At 37.4% G+C, this 21,887-nt stretch overlaps 1 protein-coding gene across 1 annotated transcript in view; it reads right to left on the bottom strand.

Moving 5' to 3' along the window:
- The window catches only part of FMN2 (formin 2), a 389,644-nt gene that overhangs the window by 127,522 nt on the left and 240,235 nt on the right, over positions 1–21,887 (bottom strand). Inside the window, exons 9-13 of the mRNA XM_032137182.2 lie at positions 12,943–13,034; positions 12,643–12,772; positions 11,356–11,502; positions 7,816–7,875; positions 7,533–7,653 (exon numbers count right to left, since the gene is read on the bottom strand). Of these exons, the coding sequence (XP_031993073.2) occupies positions 7,533–7,653; positions 7,816–7,875; positions 11,356–11,502; positions 12,643–12,772; positions 12,943–13,034 (550 nt within the window). The remainder of the gene's footprint in view (positions 1–7,532; positions 7,654–7,815; positions 7,876–11,355; positions 11,503–12,642; positions 12,773–12,942; positions 13,035–21,887) is intronic.

Below are 21,887 nucleotides of genomic sequence, written 5' to 3'. Positions count from 1 at the left end.
TTGTGACTTGGGTACCAAAGGCAGGCCAAGTTAAAGCAGTTGAAAAAAAATCAAAAGACAGTGAATGATTTTGGGGGTCAGGAGAAGAGAGTCAGGTAAGGACGCATTCACTGATAGACAGTCTCTATCACAATTCTTCAACTCTGCAGTTGTAACACAGACACAGTCATAGCTAATGTGTATGCGATTGGGCATGGCCATGTTCCAGCTGAATTTTATTTACAAAAGAGGACAGGTTTAGCCCATAGGCCATAATTTCCTGACTTTTTATTTTTTATTTTTTTAAAGACTAGTCAAGTGCAGTAGTGAGAAGGGGGTAAAGAAAAGAACGAGCAGTTCAATATGTAATTGTGAACTTGACACCTTTATAAAAATCATCATTCTAACACCACATAGGAAACTAGTGACTGAAGAAGTGAAGTGATTCTTTCAAGTGAAACAAAAAAGGATTTTTTTATATATATATATATATATATATATATTTTTTTTTTTTTTTTTTAGAGAGTTTATCTGTCGCCAGAGATTGCACCACTGCACTCCAGCCTGGGTTCACGCCATTCTCCTGCCTCAGCCTCTCCGAGTAGCTGGGACTACAGGCGCCCGCCACCACGCCCGGCTAATTTTTTTTGTATTTTTAGTAGAGACGGGGTTTCACCGTGGTCTCCATCTCCTGACCCCGTGATCTGCTCGCCTCGGCCTCCCAAAGTGCTGGGATTACAAGCGTGAGCCACCGCGCCCAGCCAGAACTTTAATATATTTTTAAAAACATCAATGACATAAAAGGAAGATAAATATCCAAAACAAGAATAAGAAATTACTTTAGAGGCAAAATGAATATGATAAAAACATATTAGAAATCTTGGAAGCAAGAATTATTATGATTTACTGCATTGATAACATAAACATTAGAATTAACAGAGTCAAGAGAGAATGAATGAATTCGAAGATAATGTTGAGGAATGCATGAGGATAATAGCAAAAGGTGGAAGGTGATTTTAAATATATGAAAGAGATGTTAGGGGACATGGGGATTAGATTAAGGGGCTAAGAGGGATTAGACCAACAGCGATTAGACCAATGTACACCTAAAAGGAGTTTCGGAAAAAAGAGAAAAGTGAAGTAATACTTGGGCAGACAGTGGCTGAGAAATTTTTCTACACATTAAAGAAGCCATCAGTATTTTAATAGGAAGTTCTAAGTACAGAGCAATACAAAAAATTTAAAAGAATATATTCATATCATACATATCCAAGGAAAGCCAAAAATGAGTAAGGACAATGAGAAAATTATACAAGTCATCAGAGATAAGATAGCTGATCTACAAAAGAATGAAAATTATTGAAAATAAGAGGTACCAGAAGAAAACAAAAATATCTTCAAAATACTGATGAGAAGTCAGTCAGTCTAGAACTCTATTTCTGGTGAAACTATCATTCCAAAACAAAGGGAACAATTTTTTTTCAGTTTGAGATGGAGTCTTGCTCTGTCATCCAGGCTGGAGTGCAGTGGGACAATCGTCACTCTCTGCAACCTCCGCCTTCCAGGTTCAAGCAGTTCTCCTGCCTCAGCCTCCCAAGTAGCTGGGATTACAGGTGCCCACCATCACGCCCGGTTCATTTTTATATTTTTAGTAGAGACGGGGTTTCACCATGTTGGTCAGGCAGGTCTTGAACTCCTGACCTCAAGCAATCCACCTACCTCAGCCTCCCAAAGTGCTGGGATTACAGGCGTGAGCCACCACGCCTGGCCTGGACTAAGAGTTTAACACCCACTCACTCACACTGAAAGAACACCAAATGTGAACGGGAGAGGAATATAAGATGCAACAATGATAGCACAGTAATTATTTAAATATATTTATAAATGTTATTACCTAATAACTATTAAACAGCAGTAATGTTTTTAAGAAAAATGACCGTACCCAAAGTCTGGAAAAAAACTGAAAAGAAAGTAGAAGGAGTTCAATTGTTAGTTAGAATGTTCTAAAACATTCATCTTATGTAGAAGAATAAATAGACTATATAAATTTATAGCATGTTATAAAATTATATAGTTTACAAAATATGTTAACATTTAGGATTACCCAGTAAATTAACAGGAATACTACATACGTCTTCTTAAATGTTATTGGAGGTGTTAGGAAGAGAATACTTAAAAATTTATCAAATAGACGACCAGAAAGAAAATATTAATAGAATATATATGTAAATAAATAAAATTAAATTATCCCAGTATGAACCAGAAAATGAGTGGATAAAAATTGCAAAAATTATGTGCATCATAATCCCAATTGCATAATTCATGTATGTATGCACATGCATAAACACCTACCTACCAGATACAAACAGAACAAAATAGAAACATTATTTATTATTGAACTGTAGGAATACAAATGTTTTCTTCTCTACATTTTTCAAGGTTGTCTAAAGTTCCTATGCTAAACAGATATTAATTTTAAAATATAACTTAAAAATGGTAAAGATGGTAAATTTTACATGTATATTTTACCTCAATAAAATTTTTTTTAAAAATCATAAAACAGTAGTGTTCCCTTATCCATGGAGAATACCTTCCTAGATCCCCAGTGGATGCTTGGAGCAGCAGATGGTACTGAAACCTATATATACTATGCTTTTCCTACACATACATACCTATGCTATAGCTTAATTTATAAACTAGGCACACTAAAAGATTAAAAATAATAATAAAAAATAGAACAATACACTGTAAAAGTTCTTTGAATGTGGTCTCTCTGTCTCAAAACATCTTATCATACTATACTCACCCTTTTTGTGATCTGTTGATCTGATAACCAAGACGGCTCCTAAGTCAGAGGTCCTGAATCCCTGGGCCACAGACGGGTACTGGTCTGCGGCCTGTTAGGAGCTGGGCCACCCAGCAGGAGGTGAGTGGCCAGCGAGCAAGCAAAGCTTCATCGGTATTTATAGCCACTCCTCATCATAAGCATTACCGCCTGAGCTCTGCCTCCTGTCAGATCAGCCACAGCATTAGACTCTCAGAGGACCCTATTGTGAACTGCGCATGTGCGGGATCTAGGTTGTATGCTCCTTAGGAAAATCTAATGTCTGATGATCTGTCACCGTCTCCCATCACCCCCAGATGGGACCATCTAGTTGCAGAAAAACAAGTTTAGGGCTTCCACTGATTCTACATTATGGTGAGTTGTATAATTACTTCATTATATATTACAATGTAATTATAATAGAAGTAAAGTACACAATAAATGTAATGCCCTCGAATCATCCTGAAACCATCCCCCCGGCTTGTCCGTGGAAAAACTGTCTTCCATGAAACTGGTCCCTATTGCCAAAAAGCTGGGGACCACTGTCCTAAGTGATGAACAGGTGGGCAGTATATACAGCACGAATACGCTGAACTAAGCGAGGATCCACGTGCTGGAAGGGATGAAGGCAGACGGCAGGAGATTTCACCATACCACTCAGAACGGTGCCCAACGTAAAACATATGAATTGTTTATTTTTGAAATTTTCCACTTAATATTTTTGAATCAAGGTTGACTGTGGGTAACTGAAACCAAGGAAAAGTAAAACCTTGGATGGGTGGGGAAGGCTACTGTAAAATGTTATCTTTGAAAAAGCTTATTTGTTTCCTCTCCTCAAACATAAGGGGAAAAAAGGAAATATCAGAAATGAACAATTTAAATGTAATAGCTACAAACTAGTAGTTGTAAGCCAAAAATAAAATATAAACAAGTTTGAGGGCTGGTTTTTCCTATAAATCTCTGGAAAGTGGACATTGCTTCAACTTGAAGGTATAGTTAATGAATTTTAAACATGTTTTCAACTCAGATATTGAAGAGAGAGAGAGTGTGAGTGCAGGGAGGAAGAACAGAAAGAAAGAGGATACAGAGAAGAATTTGCATGAGAACATTCTCGTCCAGTTCCAGTAACTTAATTACTCAATGCTCTGTGCATGTTGAGTTGATTTAAGTCATGTGGCAAATGCTACAATTCCTATTCAAGAAAGGCACTGGAACAGAGTCATCATTCGGCATGACTACATCAAAAAAAGCTGCTGACAGCCAGAAGAGATCAAAAGCAGATCAGGTTGCTTAACGAACTACAAGTCACTGAGCTCAGAAAGCCAGGGAAGCACCCTGAGGAAATATGGAAATCTTGGGGGTGAGCAGAGAAACTAAACACAGTGGATGTTATTGTAAAATGCTAAAATGAGATTCAGTTGTCTCATTAAAATGTCTGAGCCATAACACATTATTTTTCAGCCTTTCCTTAGAAATAAAAATCAAGTCTCTAAGCAGAAACAGAAGTGCTAGAGCCAGCAGATGAGCTACTATGATTATTGCTTATCTGTCTTTATCAAACTAATCATGCTGCTTATTCTATGTTTACCTTATTATGAATGGCCAAGATTTATTGGATACTTATTGTATGAAAGGTATTGAGATAAATGCTTTATATATGTTATCCTATTTTCTAAACCTTTTTATAACTACTTGTCTCTGGGAAACAAAATATGGCTGTATGAATCTTCTTAAATGAATTCCCTCACTTGATCACTTAGAAGGAATCATTTGTGTCAGGAGTTCGAGATCAGCCTGGCCAATGTGGCAAAACCCTGTCTCTACTAGAAATACAAAAAATTCGCTGGAAGTGGTGGCATGCGCCTGTAATCCCAGCTACTCAAGAGGCTGAGGCAAGAGAATTGCTTGAACCCAGGAGGTGGGGAGGCAGAGGTTGCAGTTAGCCGAGATTGTGCTACTGCACTCCAGCCTGGGCGACAGAGCAAGATTGTCTAAAAAGAAAAGAAAAGGAATCATTTTTAATAGGCTACTTTGATCAAAGTAGACATTGTTTCAAAGTAATTGTTCCTAAAATAACATAATCCAATAATTTTCCATTTGACTCCCATCGAGTCAGATGGACGTACATATCTATTTATATCCCTCTCATTCCTAAAAAGGGCATGAGGCAGATTTCATGCGTTGTTGATACGAAATTCTACATTTGGATATATCTTTATTTCCCAGTAACTGAATTTATATTTCAGTCCATAAGATTTCCTTCCTCATGTCATAAAACATCTTGTCTTTCATGGAAAACCCCAAATTTTAGAAAAGCCAAAAAAAATGAGGTAAATTATGATTTGTCAGTTTTTAATCCTCAGAGTTTGACAGCTTTGTAAATAGCTCTTCAAGCTGATTCCATTTTTTAAGAAGAGTAATATATAATTACATTATTTCATCAACTATAGCATCATTTATCCAACCTTCCCTGTAAGCTCCTCAAAGGTAAATGCCATTCTTCTGTTACTAACACAGTATACCAGCCTTGCATTTCTCAAAATATGTTTCAGTGACTACAGAACACACCAGAGGTGATTCTCCTGCCTCAGGCTCCCAAGTAGCTGGGATTACAGATATGTGCCACCACGCCTGGCTAACTTTGTACTTTTAGTAGAGATGGGGTTTCTTCATATTGGTCAGGCTGGTCTCGAACTCCCGACCTCAGGTGATCCAGCTGTCTCGGCCTCCCAAAGTGCTGGGATTACAGGTGTGAGCCACCATGCCTGGCTGGCTGCTTGTCCTTTTCAAATCCACTATCTGGTGTTAGTTAGGTCTTTCTTTTTGGCTCCAAGTCTTGTGAGAACTTGCCATTTTCATAGTTACATGTATATTTAATGCGTATAGTAAGAAGTTGTGTATTTATCATAAGAAAATGGGATAACATTCCAAAGTGATGTAACTTCAGATAGCAAACATAAATCCTGATATCCTGATAACAGGATCACCCATTCCGCTCCTTTATCAAATCACCTGTAAACTATGAAATCCTACTTTACAAGACTGAACTATTGATTGAAGTGGGAAGTATTTTCGAGATCCCCTAGAAATGCCTCTAGCATTTACACATCATAGTGTGCGTAAATTTCATAAGCAAACCAAGATGCCTGTCATCAGGTTGAAGTATAATACCATAGCATGAGTGGTTTTTTTTTTTTTGGTTGCTTTAAGAATTCATTTTTTTTTTTTTTTTTTTTTTTTGAGACGGAGTCTCGCTGTTTCACCCAGGCTGGAGTGCAGTGGCGCAATCTCGGCTCACTGCAGGCTCCGCCCCCCGGGGTTCACGCCATTCTCCTGCCTCAGCCTCCCTTGTAGCTGGGACTACAGGCGCCCGCCACCTCGCCCGGCTAATTTTTTTTTGTATTTTTAGTAGAGACGGGGTTTCACCATGTTAGCCAGGATGGTCTCGATCTCCTGACCTCGTGATCCGCCCGCCTCGGCCTCCCAAAGTGCTGGGATTACAGGCGTGAGCCACCGCGCCCGGCCAAGAATTCATTCTTAGCTTAAAATACACAGTACCATAATATTATACAAACATAACATAGTTTTATTTATTATTATCGTACTAAAAACAGAGCAAGTCAAGGCAGTCTTTCTTGGCCTCAGTCCATGAGCATCAATTTGTAAGAGGCTCTAACAGGGTACATCTAAGCGACAGAATTTCAGCCCTCTTCAACAGCGATTACTGTAACCTTTGTGGATCCACAGCACCTAGCAACTGTCTGCTATGAACCAGGTCCATAATAAATGTTGTTGAATACATAAGAACTATAAGCACACTACATAATGTCCCTATGCTCACTAAAATCCATTTTAAAACATCTGTGACTAGAATATAACAACTCTATGAATTTGATTACAGATCAGTATCTTTGGATAAACACATCCCAAAATTGGGAGTCTCTTAAAAAGTTCTCTTTTTTGGTTTCTGGACAGGGGTAACCAGGCCTTTTCTTCTCATATGGTAACACAATATCACATGAAAAGCTCAGGTAAATGTATTTACTCCTTATCTGTATGTAATACAGCAAGAAAGAAGCTGAATTAGATAGCTAAGGTGTTCACAACTCAGTAAGAATATCAAGAAAAGGGGGTAGCAGGAATTTTACTTACAAAATAAAAAAATCTGCAAACTATTTGCTTTTTTGTAAATGCTACTTTTAATTTAGAAATTTGAAAAATTTCAGCCCATTATTCTTCAAAATAATTTTATATAAAGCTTGATTGGTAATAAAACAATATACATGTATGTGGTTTTTAAGTAGAAGATATTTTGTTCCTAGGAAAGTTCATAAGCCAGAAAGTCCTGGGTAAGTACACCAAGGGAAAATGGGAAGGGACTATTTATCTTCTATTATAACAATGACATAATTTGTATCCTACCATGACATGACCAAAACCCAAATGTTCCTGGTTATAAAATAAAAACAAAATGTAAACTTATTCCTGACAAAACAGATTGTTAATTGAAATAACCAAGATATTACTTAATAACCAAATTTTTGATACACATAACTTTTTTAACAACCAAATAACAAGAATATAGGCAAAATTGTTCTTTTGCCACACACACATAAATTTAGTTCTATAAAGATAAAAAAGATTACTTTTCTCTAAAAACATTGAAAAGTCTGCCTTCTCTCATTAAAAACGCATAAACAGAAAACATGAGTTCAGGATTTTAAGTTACCTTTCAAGTCTTTCTTCAGTTTTCTGAGATCTTTTTGAAAATCTTCAAACTTCATCTGTGAGGCCTGAAAAAGGTCCTGGGGTTCTGGCAGTGGAAAGAGGCACTGTTCTTTTCCAGCATCCTAATAAACAAAAAACCCCATCATATTTAAAGAAATTGGTTATCAACATAAAAAAGAATAATAGCAGGTATGTCCAAAACAAAACAACAACAAAAAGTACTGCCAAATCATCCAACAAATAAAGAATAAGGGAATATGATTAGATGTAAAAAATTGTCTTACCTCATCAAAATTTCGGAGATAATATGAAACAATATATGACAAAAGGCTTCTGCTATTGTCCTAGGCAGAAAGACCAAAGTCAGTGACAATATATTTTTTAACTAATTAAATATAAAGTGTTACCAAAAAAGATTCTAGTGAATTCATGTATACACATGAGAACATTTGGAATGAAATGTGAAATTTTACATTTTGAATTGTCTTGGCCATTGTGTCTAAGGAGTTTGATGGCTTAAAAGATTTTTCTCCCCAGTGTTCCAATCTTAGCACAGCTATTTAGGGGCAAAGTCTGAACTGTAAATACCCTCCAATTGTTACCCCCCTCAATTAGAAATCTAGCTCATGTCTCGTGCATTTTATTATTTTGTGTTTTTATTGTTTTTGTTTGATAATTTTTTATGTTTTAAAACTACTATCTTAAAAGCAATAATTAAACAACATCGCTAGCATTGATATATAGCTGGACTAATAGGTACCACTCCAACAGTAAGTTTGATTGAGGCTCATTAGCAAATAGATTAGGGAAATAAAAAAGCTAAGTATCATTTTAAGTAAAGGGGAGCTTTTAACAATTCCAATACTAAGTAAGGGGGAGCTTTTAACAATTCCAATATTATAATTTGTTATATCAGCAATTGAGACTTGAGGAATTAATACTCATGTGGTTATAAATAAGACAACGTGGATAGTTCTATTTAAAAAAAGGTAAAACTGTTTCATATCTAACACACTTCAAAAATACCTGTTCACCTCCTTTCTGGTTTATTTAGGGGCATTAATTTTTATTTTACTTTTTTTTTGTATTGTTCCAGAATAGTAGTAGATAATCTGAATTTGAGAGCTCAAGTATATATTTTACTTTAAAAACAAACCCTATGATACAAACTACATTCTCTGGAATGTTTAATATAACCACGATTTTTTCTATATTTGTAAAAAGAGCAAAACCTCTTTATAATCAAGTTTGACACGAGTCAGCAATATAGCTATTAGAGACATCCCTCATTAGACAGGATTTGCTTGTAAAATGATTTAAGCAACTTGACTTCCTTTCTCTCTTCCAACTTGTAATTCAATGAAACGGTTGGCAGCACCTGAATCAATTAACAAAACTAGCCATGCTGAGAGAAAATTCTAAGTGATCAAAGTAACAGCTCTGTCCATGGAGGTCTATAAATAGTACTAAGGAATAAATATAGTTACATTTGTTTTACAGAGAAAGAACAAATTCAGGAAGACTTTGCATAGCTCTTCTGAGTACAAGTGAAACTATTTTAAAAACGTATTTCTTGATTACATACTTAAATTTTTATTTTAGATTACCTCTTGATTATTTAAATTAATGAAATTTAACCTAATAGAGGATTGAATAAGATATATAAACTGATACCAAAAAAGTCCCACAAATAATCTCTTATTTATATATGATCACTAGAATCTATTTCCAGTTCATTTCTATAATTTAAATATGATATTGATGCTATATATTTCAATATTATTTGCAAAAGTTGTTTCACTCCAACACGCAGTTGCTGAGTATTCAAGAATTACCATAGGTTAAGAAAAGGACTTTTCTTTTCTTTCTGTCTTTTTTTTTTTTTTGAGAAGGGGTCTCACTGTATTGCCCAGGTTGGCCTTGAAAAATCCTCCCAAGTAGCTGGGATTACGGGCTCATGCTATTGCACTCAGCTTAAGCATTTTTTTTTTTAACAAATGTAATTTATCAGCTCTCTATAGTAGATACTTCTATGAAAATATGTATCATACATATGAGCATTTGAACAATTACAAAAATAAAAAAATCATATGCTGCTGGTGTACCAAGGAAGGACTATGAATTATTCAATTTTGGAAGAGCAGTGTTCACATTTCATAGATGCTCAATGAAAGAATATTGAATGAATATCTGTATTAATCTGACAACACACATGCACACACACGCAGACACAGTCTCCGACTCATGATGGTTCACCTTACAATTTTTTGACTTTACAATGGTACAAAAGTGATACGCATTCAGTAGAAACTGTACTTCGAGTACCCATACAATCATTCTGTTTTTCACTTGCAGCACAGTATTCAATAAATTACATGCTATATTCAGCACTTTATTAGAAAATAGACTTTGTGTTAGATGATTTGCCCAACTGTAGGCTGAGGTAAGTGTTCTGAGCATGTTTGAGGCAGGCTAGGCTAAGCTTTGATGTTTACTAGGTTAGATGTATTGAATGCCTTTTCACTTATGGTATTTTCAACTTAGGATGGGTTTATCAGGCCATAACTCCATTTTATGTTGAGAAGCATCTGTATATAAAACAATAAACAAATTGTTGGCTGGCAGAAAAATTTCTAAAAGTCTCTCTCTCTCCCATGAAGGAAATTATTGCATTATCTAGGAAGGACAGTCCTACATATTTTTATTTCTACAAGCCAATTATTAAACTTAATATTTCAAAAACATGTCCAGAATCTACTTTATCCTACTTTTTTGTGTGATGATTCTTTTATCAGAGAAATGTAACTCTTTTATTTTTTAAGTTTACCATCTCAGACTTGAGTCTGTGACTCTAACCATCATCCTAACCTCATATTTCTACTGGCACTCTCACCATTGCTTAGATATTAATTTCAAACAAACACAACTGCAGAAGTAGTACCAAAAAATGATTAGGTCTGCAAGAGAGCTTAGACATCCCCCTACACACCATTGTCAAGGAGAAAATCACATGCAGCAGAGTAGAATCATCTTTTATATTTTATTTACAAGCCATTTTACTCATCGTTGTGTTGTTTTCAAAATATGGACCTATTGGCCTCCATTGCTTAACACGACAAAGAAAAAAATAAGAGATATACTACTGTCTAACTCATTGAAAACAACTGGCCTTCAGATTCCAAAAGGATAAATATTAGCAGACATTGGAAAGATACAGTAAAAGAAATTATTGTTTTATATGAAAACAATATAAAAAGTTATTTTATATTGTTTTTATATTAAAAACTTGTAATTATTCATTAGACATAAGAATAAAAAGTATTCACTTTAGGAAACATTATTAATCACTAAATCACAAATATCTGATGGACATTACTTTTTTCTTTTTCTTTTTTTTTTTTTGAGACGGAGTCTCGCTCTGTCGCCCAGGCTGGAGTGCAGTGGCGCAATCTCGGCTCACTGCAAGCTCCACCTCCCGGGTTCACACCATTCTCCTGCCTCAGCCTCTCCGAGTAGCTGGGACTACAGGCGCCCGCCACCACGCCCGGCTAATTTTTTGTATTTTTAGTAGAGACGGGGTTTCACCGTGGTCTCGATCTCCTGACCTCGTGATTCGCCCGCCTCGGCCTCCCAAAGTGCTGGGATTACAAGCGTGAGCCACCGCGCCCGGCCGACATTACTTTTTTCTAGCTCAGAACATAAAGAAGCATTTGACCTAGGAACATAAAATAAATATTTATTACAACTGCTTTACATTCAAACCTATTACTAAACAAAACCTTGAATCTTCAATGTGCTTACGTCCACTCATGCAAAATACTTACACTGCTCTTGACATCTTTCAGTTTTGGAAGAATGTCTAACCCAAAGCCATCGGCCTGTCCTCGAGTCTTATTTCCTCCATTCATGTAGTTGCCAAAGGCAAGAACCAAACCTAGAACCTGCATAACCCCTGGGCCATTTTTTAATGTCTGTAAAACAGAGTAACAACAAAAAACAACTTTTATCTTATACCAGGTTTTGTTTGAATCATCAAGTCAATGCCAGCTATTTATATTATATTAGGAGTTTTGGGTCACAACCAAACTTTATCATTGCTAATCATCAGGCATATTTTAAGAGCAGTATCCCGAAAGTTAGTAAAAGTTGCACCACCCACAAACATTCAGGTATGTCTTTGTAAGCTGGGTGATGCGATGTTAGGCCATTTCTGTGATGTAATTGCAAGGAAAACGAGGCTGTGTGAGAACTATTCAGGCTATATGGGACCTAAGGCTATATGAGAACTATTAAATAAGGCCAAATGAGAACTATTACAAAATAACATCACTAATATCACTGCCATTGTCTTAATGGTGCCTATGTGTGCAACAATACAAATGTTTGGCATCAGCAGAGGAAACCAAAAAGCAAATGCAGAGATTAATTTCTAAATTTAGGTTGACCCCCAAAGAGCTCACACTCATTTCTTTCAAAACACTGTGTTTAACTTGACTTTGCATGTCACTTCTCCTGAAAATGTGAGCCTTTAAAAACATCTTTTCACTTTTCAAAATGATTTACCGCAACCAGAACAAATGGTACTACTGATATTTGACAAATTGTTTTAAATGTTAACAGTGGTCGTTTCTGCCAAGCATTTATTTTTTGTTTTCAGAAGAATATTTGTCTTCTGTTCAGTCATATGGCTGTTCCTAAATTATTTGGCTGGAATAATTATTAACAATTTGTGGAGAGGTCTTTCCAGATAACAAAAGGAAGTAAAAAAAAAAAAAAAAGCCTTCAAATTACATTCCTTTGGAAGTCTGATGTCTGAGAGGACAGTGAAAACTGAAGATTTTGTTTTGGCAAAAGGAGAGGGCAGAGAAGTCTCTGGAGGCCAACATGTACTGGCCACATTCTAGCAATGTGGTCCTGCAGCCCTGGGCGCCCGTCGGAACATTTACTTTGATCTTGAAGGTCAATCATAAAATGTTCCCTTCTGTGGGACTGCGATCCTTCAAATTTGGTGAGTACTTAGAGTAAATAAAAGAATGCTTTTCTGAAATATGAACATGGCTGAGCACAATTAAATGAGACTCAAGTTCAGCTCCCTTTGGACCAGAACTCACCTCACACAATTTCTGTAGTAATTCCAGTTTGCGACGAATTGAGCAAATGCTTTCTGAAAATGTGGACTGGAACAGGATGCAAAAGACTCGCTCTGAAAAGTTGGGGATTAGTGACAGTTCATAAAGGAACCTAAGGAAATAAAGCCAAGTTAAGAAGAAAAATATAATTCACATAAACAGATGTTTATCCTCATCTCATTCATAACAAGTATGCACTGAAGACACTGCATTTGCATTTTCCAAACAAAATGGGCCCACCCATAGCCTGGACGCCCTCTACATGGTTATAAGGCTGCTTACTGTTCAGGTTTGTCCAGAGACTTGGCATTTTCCTTGTCTTTGGCAGATCGGCCGTGCTTTTCTATTTTTTCGAGTTCGTCTGACTGTGCTCTCTAGAAAAACAAAAACCAAATGGTTTTTCAAAGTCTGGCCAGCTGAATCCCTTAGATAATAATCTAATTATCTTGATAAATTTTCTGATCTGAATACAGCAAAACTCTATATATTTTCATGTTTCTTAGCATCTGTATATAGTAAAGCTTGACTTAATTCATGAGGCATTTTAAAGCGTAAATATGGCCGGGTGCCGGTGGCTCATGCCTGTAATCCCAGCACTTTGGGAGGCCAAGGCGGGCGGATTACCTGAGGTCAGGAGTTTGAGGACTGGCTTGGCCAACATGGTGAAACCCCATCTCTACTAAAAATACAAAAATTAGTGGGGCATGGTGGTGGGTGCCTGTAATCCCAGCTACTTGAGAGGCTGAGGCAGGAAATCACCTGAACCTAGGAGGAGGGGGTTGCAGTGAGCTGAGATTGCACCACTGAACTCCAGCCTGGGTGACGGAGCGAGACTCTGTCTCAAACAAATAAATAAAATAAAATAAAATAAAATAAAATTAAGTGTAAATATGTTTAATGTGAACCAGATTATCCCCAAATCTTCCAAATAATGTTATTGACTATTAGTGATCTGAGAAATGTTTATTCATTCAAGCATGCTTTAAAACAATAGTTCTTTGTTATTTTGCCTGTTTATAATACTTTCTAGAACACAGGCATTTCATTTTATAAAGTAGTATTTCTTATTCAGAAATCAAGTTGAATTTGGAAGCAATTTGATACTAAAGGTTTCATAACATTTTTAAAGAAAAAAGTATTTATTTAACTATGGAAATCATTGTTTATTGCTTTTTGTACTTGGGGGAAAATATAATTAAATGATTTAAGTCACGGAACAAAAATAAAAGGTTTTGATCCTTTTCCTGGATTTTCTTTTCTTTTTTTTTTTTTTTTTGTGATGGGGTCTCGCTCTGTCGCCCAGGTGGGAGTACAATGGCGCGACATCTGCTCACTGCAACCTGCGCCTCCCGGGTTAAAGCCGTTCTCCTGCCTCAGCCTCCTAAGTAGCTGGGATTTCAGGCACCTGCCACCACGCGTGGCTCATTTTTTGTATTTTTAGTAGAGACAGGGTTTCACCATGTTGGTCAGGCTAATCTTGAACTCCTGACCTCAGGTGATCCACCCATCTCGGCCTCCCAAACTGCTGGGATAACAGGCGTGAGCCACTGCACCTGGCATGGATTTTCTTTTTGATACAAAAATGACTCCATGCTTATTTTCTTCTTTAAGTGTCTTCTGTCACCCTTTATAATCTCAAACTAAAAATTTGTCATTCTAAATGTGTTTCCTTATGAGAAAAGATCTTGTACATTTTTAATATTAATATAGGGTAGGAGATTTTATAGACTTCAAGAAGCACAAATCTGTCTTTATTTTATAGAGTATATGCATTATTTTTATTTGTAGTCCTGTCTTTATTTTACAACTCACAAAGGTGTATTAAAAGAGCCAAAATATCATATTTTCTACATGCATTTAGACCACCATGTTATGATTTCTGAGTCCAGTCTTCAGAAGTTAATATTCTTTCAATATTATTTTTGTTTAAACAGACAAGCAGCTCAGCCAAGAACTGCTATAGAAGCTAGAGCCTGATAGATTTCAAGAGAATTGAGAGATACCACCTAAACAAAGCTAGGTTCTGCTTTGTATTTACTGATTGTTTTGAAATGCAGGTTTTCAGTTGATAGATTAACTAACAAAGACTTGTCTGAAAAGAAGCTTCTTTTAACAAGGGAAGAACTGATGAGAGGTCTGCCAGAGAAGCTGATCCTTGGACAGTTTAATAAATTTTGCGTTTGGAATGTGATGCATCAGAAGAATACAAATAAGTAACGGAGGTATATTTGACTGCAAATATCCCAAGCTACTCCAAAAATTAAAACTCTTCTTCTAGATTTTCAATTGCACAGTAATCTTATTTTTCTTCCCAATTAATTGTGGCTTTGCTCAAGAATTTTACTACTTGAGCAAATACTACTTCATTCATTTGTCAGTTACCTATGAGAGTCAGCCTCACAAATAATATCATAAGACCATGTAAAGCCATATCACAAGACAGACTTTTAAAAATGACAATACCCATCTTTCTGGCAAAGGAGAGACTTGCGTAATATTCTAAAAGAACATTAAAGCTAAGAATACAGACAAGGCAAGGGTTGTTTTAAGACACACAAGTCCCCACCAAAGTGTAACACATAAAGGTCTCCAATCCCTATAATCTCTTTATTCTTTCAAAGGAAAGAGTTTTTATCAGAGCAGTTGGTTAGTCAACTACCTCCAAGCCTAACCCCTTTCTATAACCCAAAACCTCATTTAAAAAAATCCAGCTTCCTAAAACCATAAAAACCCTAGAAGAAAACCTAGGCATTACCATTCAGGACATAGGCATGGGCAAGGACTTCATGTCTAAAACACCAAAAGCAATGGCAACAAAAGCCAAAATTGACTAATGGGATCTAATTAAACTAAAGAGCTTCTGCACTGCAAAAGAAACTACCATCAGAGTGAACAGGCAACCTACACAATGGGAGAAAATTTTCGCAACCTACTCATCTGACAAAGGGCTAATATCCAGAATCTACAATGAACTCAAACAAATTTACAAGAAAAAACAAACCCCATCAAAAAGTGGGTGAAGGACATGAACAGACACTTCTCAAAAGAAGACATTTATGCAGCCAAAAAACACATGAAAAAATGCTCATCATCACTGGCCATCAGAGAAATGCAAATCAAAACCACAATGATACCATCTCACACCAGTTAGAATGGCCATCATTAAAAAGTCAGGAAACTACAGGTGCTGGAGAGGATGTGGAGAAATAGGAACACTTTTACACTGTTGGTGGGACTGTAAACTAGTTCAACCATTGTGGAAGTCAGTGTGGCGATTCCTCAGGGATCTAGAACTAGAAATACCATTTGACCCAGCCATCCCATTACTGGGTATATACCCAAAGGACTATAAATCATGCTGCTATAAAGACACATGCACACGTATGTTTATTGTGGCAGTATCCACAATAGCAAAGACTTGGAACCAACCCAAATGTCCAACAACGATAGACTGGATTAAGAAAATGTGGCACATATACACCATGGAATACTATGCAGCCATAAAAAATGATGAGTTCATGTCCTTTGCAGGGACATGGATCAAATTGGAAATCATCATTCTCAGTAAACTATCGTGAGGACAAAAAACCAAACACCGCATGTTCTCACTCATAGGTGGGAATTGAACAATGAGAACACACGGACACAGGAAGGGGAACATCACACTCTGGGGACTGTTGTGGGGTGGGGGGAGGGGGGAGGGATAGCATTAGGAGACACATCTAATGCTAAATGACGAGTTAATGGGTGCAGCAAACCAACATGGCACATGGATACATATATAACAAATTTGCACATTGTGCACATGTACCCTAAAACTTAAAGTACAATAAAAAAAAAAAAACCCAGCTTGCTATAGTTGGTGACATAATTAGGTTTCTTAGTTTGATTTTGTTTAGACACCTTTATGTAGACTCAATCTAGCTGCTGAATAGACTCAACGTGGGGTTGAATGACTAGAACCCTACTCCAGGGACACAGTAAATTTCCCTGGGTCTTAAACAACACAAAAACAAATCAAAAGGCAGCTGTAAGAGCAAAAAGATGGCTAAGGTAAATCAGAGTAATAATTAAAGATACAAGAGAAGGATGAAATTCATCAATGTCTTCAGAACAAAGTGACTTTCTATTAGTACTCTAGAGGCACTCCCCAAACTATTCAGCACATATGAATTACTAATTGCACAGTCCTTTATACCTTGTACTCTATTAGACCATTTCTGCTCACTTCAGAAAGAAATAAAGCTGCCCTGGGCTAACAGTAAACTTTACGGCAAGTTGAGGGAACTGTCACGTTATCTATGCCCCATAAATTCCTTTCTCGTTCTCCACAACTATGTGTACATGATGCGATCTCTTCTGTTCTCTTTTTCTCTCTGGGGCTTAGTTAACTCCACTTCAGGTAATCTCTGGCCCTCTCACTCTCATATACACATGTGCACACATATATACATACATGTGTACACACACATGGTCAATTCTCGCTATTTATGGACTGGGCACTGAATCAGCATATACTGAACTATTACCCCTAGAAAAAATATAGGGCCCCTGTGAGCCTCTGGGGTCCCAACATTTTCACTGACTGACCAATACATAACATTGTTTGATGTTTAAAGACGTTTAATATATTCTGTTGATTCATTAATATTCAAGGCCAGCAGCACCATGGCTCATGCCTCAACAAAGCTTGTCCAGCACACAGATTTTTCCCCATCAGGTACATCACAGCCGTCTTGTGCTCAGAAACACTAGCCAGCCCTTTAACACTGTGCTTGGGGCCCTCTTAGACTCCAGAATCACTAACAAAAGCACAACAGTGCAAAAAAACATGGTACTAAATAGACTGCAAAAAGGATGCCTTACTGCACGAGAGCTGAAACAAAAAGGCAGAATGTTGCCTTGTTCGACTTCAGTTAAGAACGTGTGTGTTGGGAGACTCAAATTTTTTACCACTCAGTACATGTCTGCAAATAACTACAAAAGCCCCATGCATGTCAGTTTTGGAGTTAAAAATATATTTTAGTGACTAGGCAAGTTAGCAAATATAGAATCTACAAATAATGAAGATCAAATCTGTATGTGTGTGTTTGTATGTGTATATACACATGTGCATTTATATGAGAGAGTATACACTCTTATAAGTATACACTCTTTTTTTTAACCTATTTTACTTTTGGAGGAATATGGCCAAATGAAGCCTTCCTTATCCTTTTTTTTTTTTTTTTTTTTTTTTTGAGACAGGGTCTCTCCATGTCACCCAGGCTGAAGTGCAGTGGCGCAATCTCAGCTTACTGCAGCCTTGACCTCTTGGGCTCAATAGGTCCTCCCACCTCAGCCTCCCAAGTAGCTGGGACTACCCTCAAGCTAAGTTTTATTGTTTTTATAGAGACAGAGTTTTGCCATGTTGCCCAGGCCCGTCTCAAACTCCTGGGCTCAAGCTGTTTGCCCGCCTCAGCCTAGATATACAGTCTGAATCCCCTTCATTTTCCCCCTTCAACCAATTACTTCAGAAAGATCTCTTTTCATTCTACAACCACAGCAATGATTGATATGCACAAAGATGGTAGTGGTGCACCTGAATCTACACATTTTGAAATATTAATCATCTTAAAGAAACACACAAGCCAATCCCTAAAGCTTTTGATGCATCTTAGAATTCCCCTCACAGTGTGTAAACACCCCAACAAATTATAGACATGCAGTGAATATTCATTATTTAACTAAATACCTCCACAACTATAACATAGTACAGCTACAGTTTTGTTTTCAATATTTTTTTTGATGCAAGATTTAAAATAGTCATTTGTGGACTAGTCCAAGAGCTAAACCCTTTTTTCTTTTCTTTTTCTGTTCTTTTTTTTTTTTTTCTTTCTTTCTTGAGACAGGGTCTCACTCTGTTGCCTGGGCTGTAGCGCAGTGGTATGATCTCGGCTCACTACAACCTCTGCCTCCCAGGTTTAAGCAATTCTCATGCCTCAGCCACTTAGGTAGCCGGGATTACAGGTGTGTGCCAGTCACCATGCATGCCCAGGTAATTTTTGTAGTTTTAGTAGAGATAGGGTTTCGCCATGTTAGCCAGGCTGGTCTCGAACTCCTAGCCTCAAGTGATCTGCCTTCCTGGAGCTCCCAAAGTGCTGGGATTACAGGCATGAGCCACTGTGCCTGGCCTTAAACCACTTCTTGTAGCATAGTTTGTATTTTTTAAAAAATCATATTTGTCAAGTGCCAATTTTCAAATAATGTCCTCTCCTATTCAATAAAACAGTGCTCTGGAAAAGGTAACTTCACCAGAATAGCATATAAATCAATAGCAAATGAAAAATTACCCAGTTGGAATGTCCAGGTGGGGAGGTGGGGAGATCTTTAAAGTGGTAGGAATGTAAAGCAGGCTTGAAATTGATGCGTTCAATTCATCAAATGAGTATCACTCGCGGACCACAACTCACTGTTATGGTAAGGGGAAAACACGGGCTAGCAAATCCCAACTCTTGCAGGCAGCCCAAACAGGAGGCAGACAAAAGAATAAACTGCCATGAAATAGTGTGACAGGTGCTCCTTTAGTGGTACTAAGTAATGGTAGCATGACAGTGAGGCTTGAGGGAACTTGGAACATTTGGAGAGCTGCGAGGGCATAAGATACCATTGGGAATCAGCTATCCTTAAGTCAGACATGAAGAGAACCCTGAGGAGGAAGCTTCAGAGGAAAGACAGAAGTCAGCCAAGGACAGATCCTGGGGGAGGCTCACCTATCAAGAAACAGGCAGGAGGAGGAAGAACAGGAAGGAGGATGAGGAGAAGCCAGCAGAGATGTGAGAGAAGAGGTCAGAGACAGAAAATGTAGGAAAGTAGACACTTTTATCCTCACAAATGGGAACAACAATGGAAGGGAAGAACAAGGACACAGAGGATTTTGATACAGAAAATATATTAGAAATATCTTTCACGTGGATGATCTCAACTTTGTGACTAAATTTGGAAGTGAGGTTACTGCCCATAAATGAGGACAGTCAGGTTGAACAGGATGACACAGAGTGAAAAAGGTCAAAGGTCTGGGCCAGGTGCATGGCTCACGCCTGTAATCTCAACACTTTGGGAGCCCAAGGCGAGCAGATTGCCTGAGTTCTGGAGTTCGATACCAGCCTGGCCAACATGGCGAAACCCTATCTCTACTAAAAATACAAAAAATTAGCCAGGCGTGGTGGCAGATGCCTGTAATCCCAGCTACTCGGGAGTCTGAGGCACAAGAAATGCTTGGACCTGGGAGGTGGAGGTTGCAGTGAGCCGAGATTGGGCCACTGCACTCAAGCCTGGGTGAGAGAGTGAGACAGAGTGAGAGTGAGAGAGAGAGAGAAAGAAAAGAAAGAGAGAGAGAGAAAGATAAAGAGAAAGGAAAGGAAAAGGAAGGAAGGAAGGAAGGAAAGAAAAAGAAACACGAAAAGAAAAAGGTCTGAGTCAATGTGTGAGGAACGCAAACAAGGGGAGAGAAGAAAAGGAACTAAAATTCAACGGTGATGAACAAGCCAAGGAAAATAAAGAGGAGGGAGGTTCTTGGGGATGGCGGAAGATCAGGAAGGGAAATCAAGTTATTATGAAATGAACTTGAGGAACAATGAAGATAAAGAACAGGTTTAGAGAAGTTATGACATAGACAAAAAAATTAACCTCTTAAATATCTTGCAAAGGATAAATGGCAACATGCTTGCCATGGAACACCAAGGGGCCCACAGTTCAGCTTCACTCTTTTCCAGGTCCGTGTGTGCCAGCCATAAGCCCTCGCTCGTGGTGACATGGAACAATAGCTCTTTCTATCCCCCACAGTGCCCTTCCACGTGTAGATTCCTCGGTCTGAAAGGCTCTTACGGATTACATGCTCAATCACTTCATGGGGGAACTGTTTCTTGATGAAAGACCCTCTTCCAACTACTTTTCCTCTCTAGCACACTGCCACTGTAATTTTATTTATTTTTGTGAATTTTGGGTTTATATCTTCCACACAGAGACTGGAAGTTCTGTGAGGACAGGGACAACATCTGTCTGTTTCTCGTCTCTAAATCCTCTCTCTGTCATAGCAAAGCCTGAGTGTTGGCACGCCTGGCAAGGAAGAGAGAAATTCCTTTGCGTGGACACTTTCAGCAAGCACTGAATTAGTATATCATAGAATCATAAAAATCTCAGCAGTGGAAAGAAGCACAGGCCATCAACTACAGCAATTCTCAAGCATTTTAGACCCAAGATTCTTTACTCTCCTAAAAATTATACAAGATGCCAAGGAGCTTTAGTTTTTGAGGATTACAGAGGGTCCTCAACTTACTATGGTTCGATTTATGATTTTTTTTAAACCATAGTAAGTTGGGGTGGGAAAAGCAATAGACTTTCAGTAAAAACCGTATTTTGAATTTTGACTCAAAATTTTTATATTAACTTTATATAAAATCGGCTTTTTGTTACATGATTTTGTCCAACTGTAGGCTATGTAAGTGATCTGAGCATATTTAACGCTGGCTAGGGAAAGCTATGATATTTGATAGATAAGCTAGGTGTATTAAATGCACTGTTTATTAAAGATATTTTCAACTTATAATGGGTTTACTGGGACATAACCCCATCATAAGTTGATGAGTATCTACATAGCTATTGATATTTACCATATTAGATATTAAACCAAGAAGTGTTTCAAATATGTATTCATTCAATCAAAATTATCATAAAAGTCCATTAATGTAAAAGTAATTTGATTTTTTTCTTTTAAATTAGAGGAGTCGCAATGTTTAACATTTTTGAAGTTCTGTTTATTGTCTGGCTTATAGCTGGAATCTGTATCTGCTTTTGCTTTCAATCTAATGTGATTTGCTGCTTTGGATGAAGTATAGGAAAAGAATCTAGCTTCATACAGATAGGTAGTTGGGAAAGTGAGGAATATTTTAATAGTTTTTCAGATAAGTGTAGATAATCTTTAGTACTATACCAAGTTAGTGAAAACCATATCAATTTACTTTTTGTACTATGTTACATAAAAATTTATTGTTCTATCTTTTTTTTATTATTGTACATGTGCACAATGTGCAGGTTTGTTACATATGTATCCATGTGCCATGTTGATTTCCTGCACCCATTAACTCATCATTTAGCATTAGGTGTGTCTCCTAATGCTATCCCTCCCCCCTCCCCCCACCCCACAACAGTCCCCAGAGTGTGATGTTCCCCTTCCTGTGTCCATGTGTTCT

Source organism: Hylobates moloch, unplaced genomic scaffold, assembly GCF_009828535.3.
Source record: "Hylobates moloch isolate HMO894 unplaced genomic scaffold, HMol_V3 SCAFFOLD_18, whole genome shotgun sequence".
Taxonomy (NCBI): domain Eukaryota; kingdom Metazoa; phylum Chordata; class Mammalia; order Primates; family Hylobatidae; genus Hylobates; species Hylobates moloch.
Note: the sequence above shows the minus strand (reverse complement) of the source record. Positions and strands in the feature narration are given on the sequence as shown.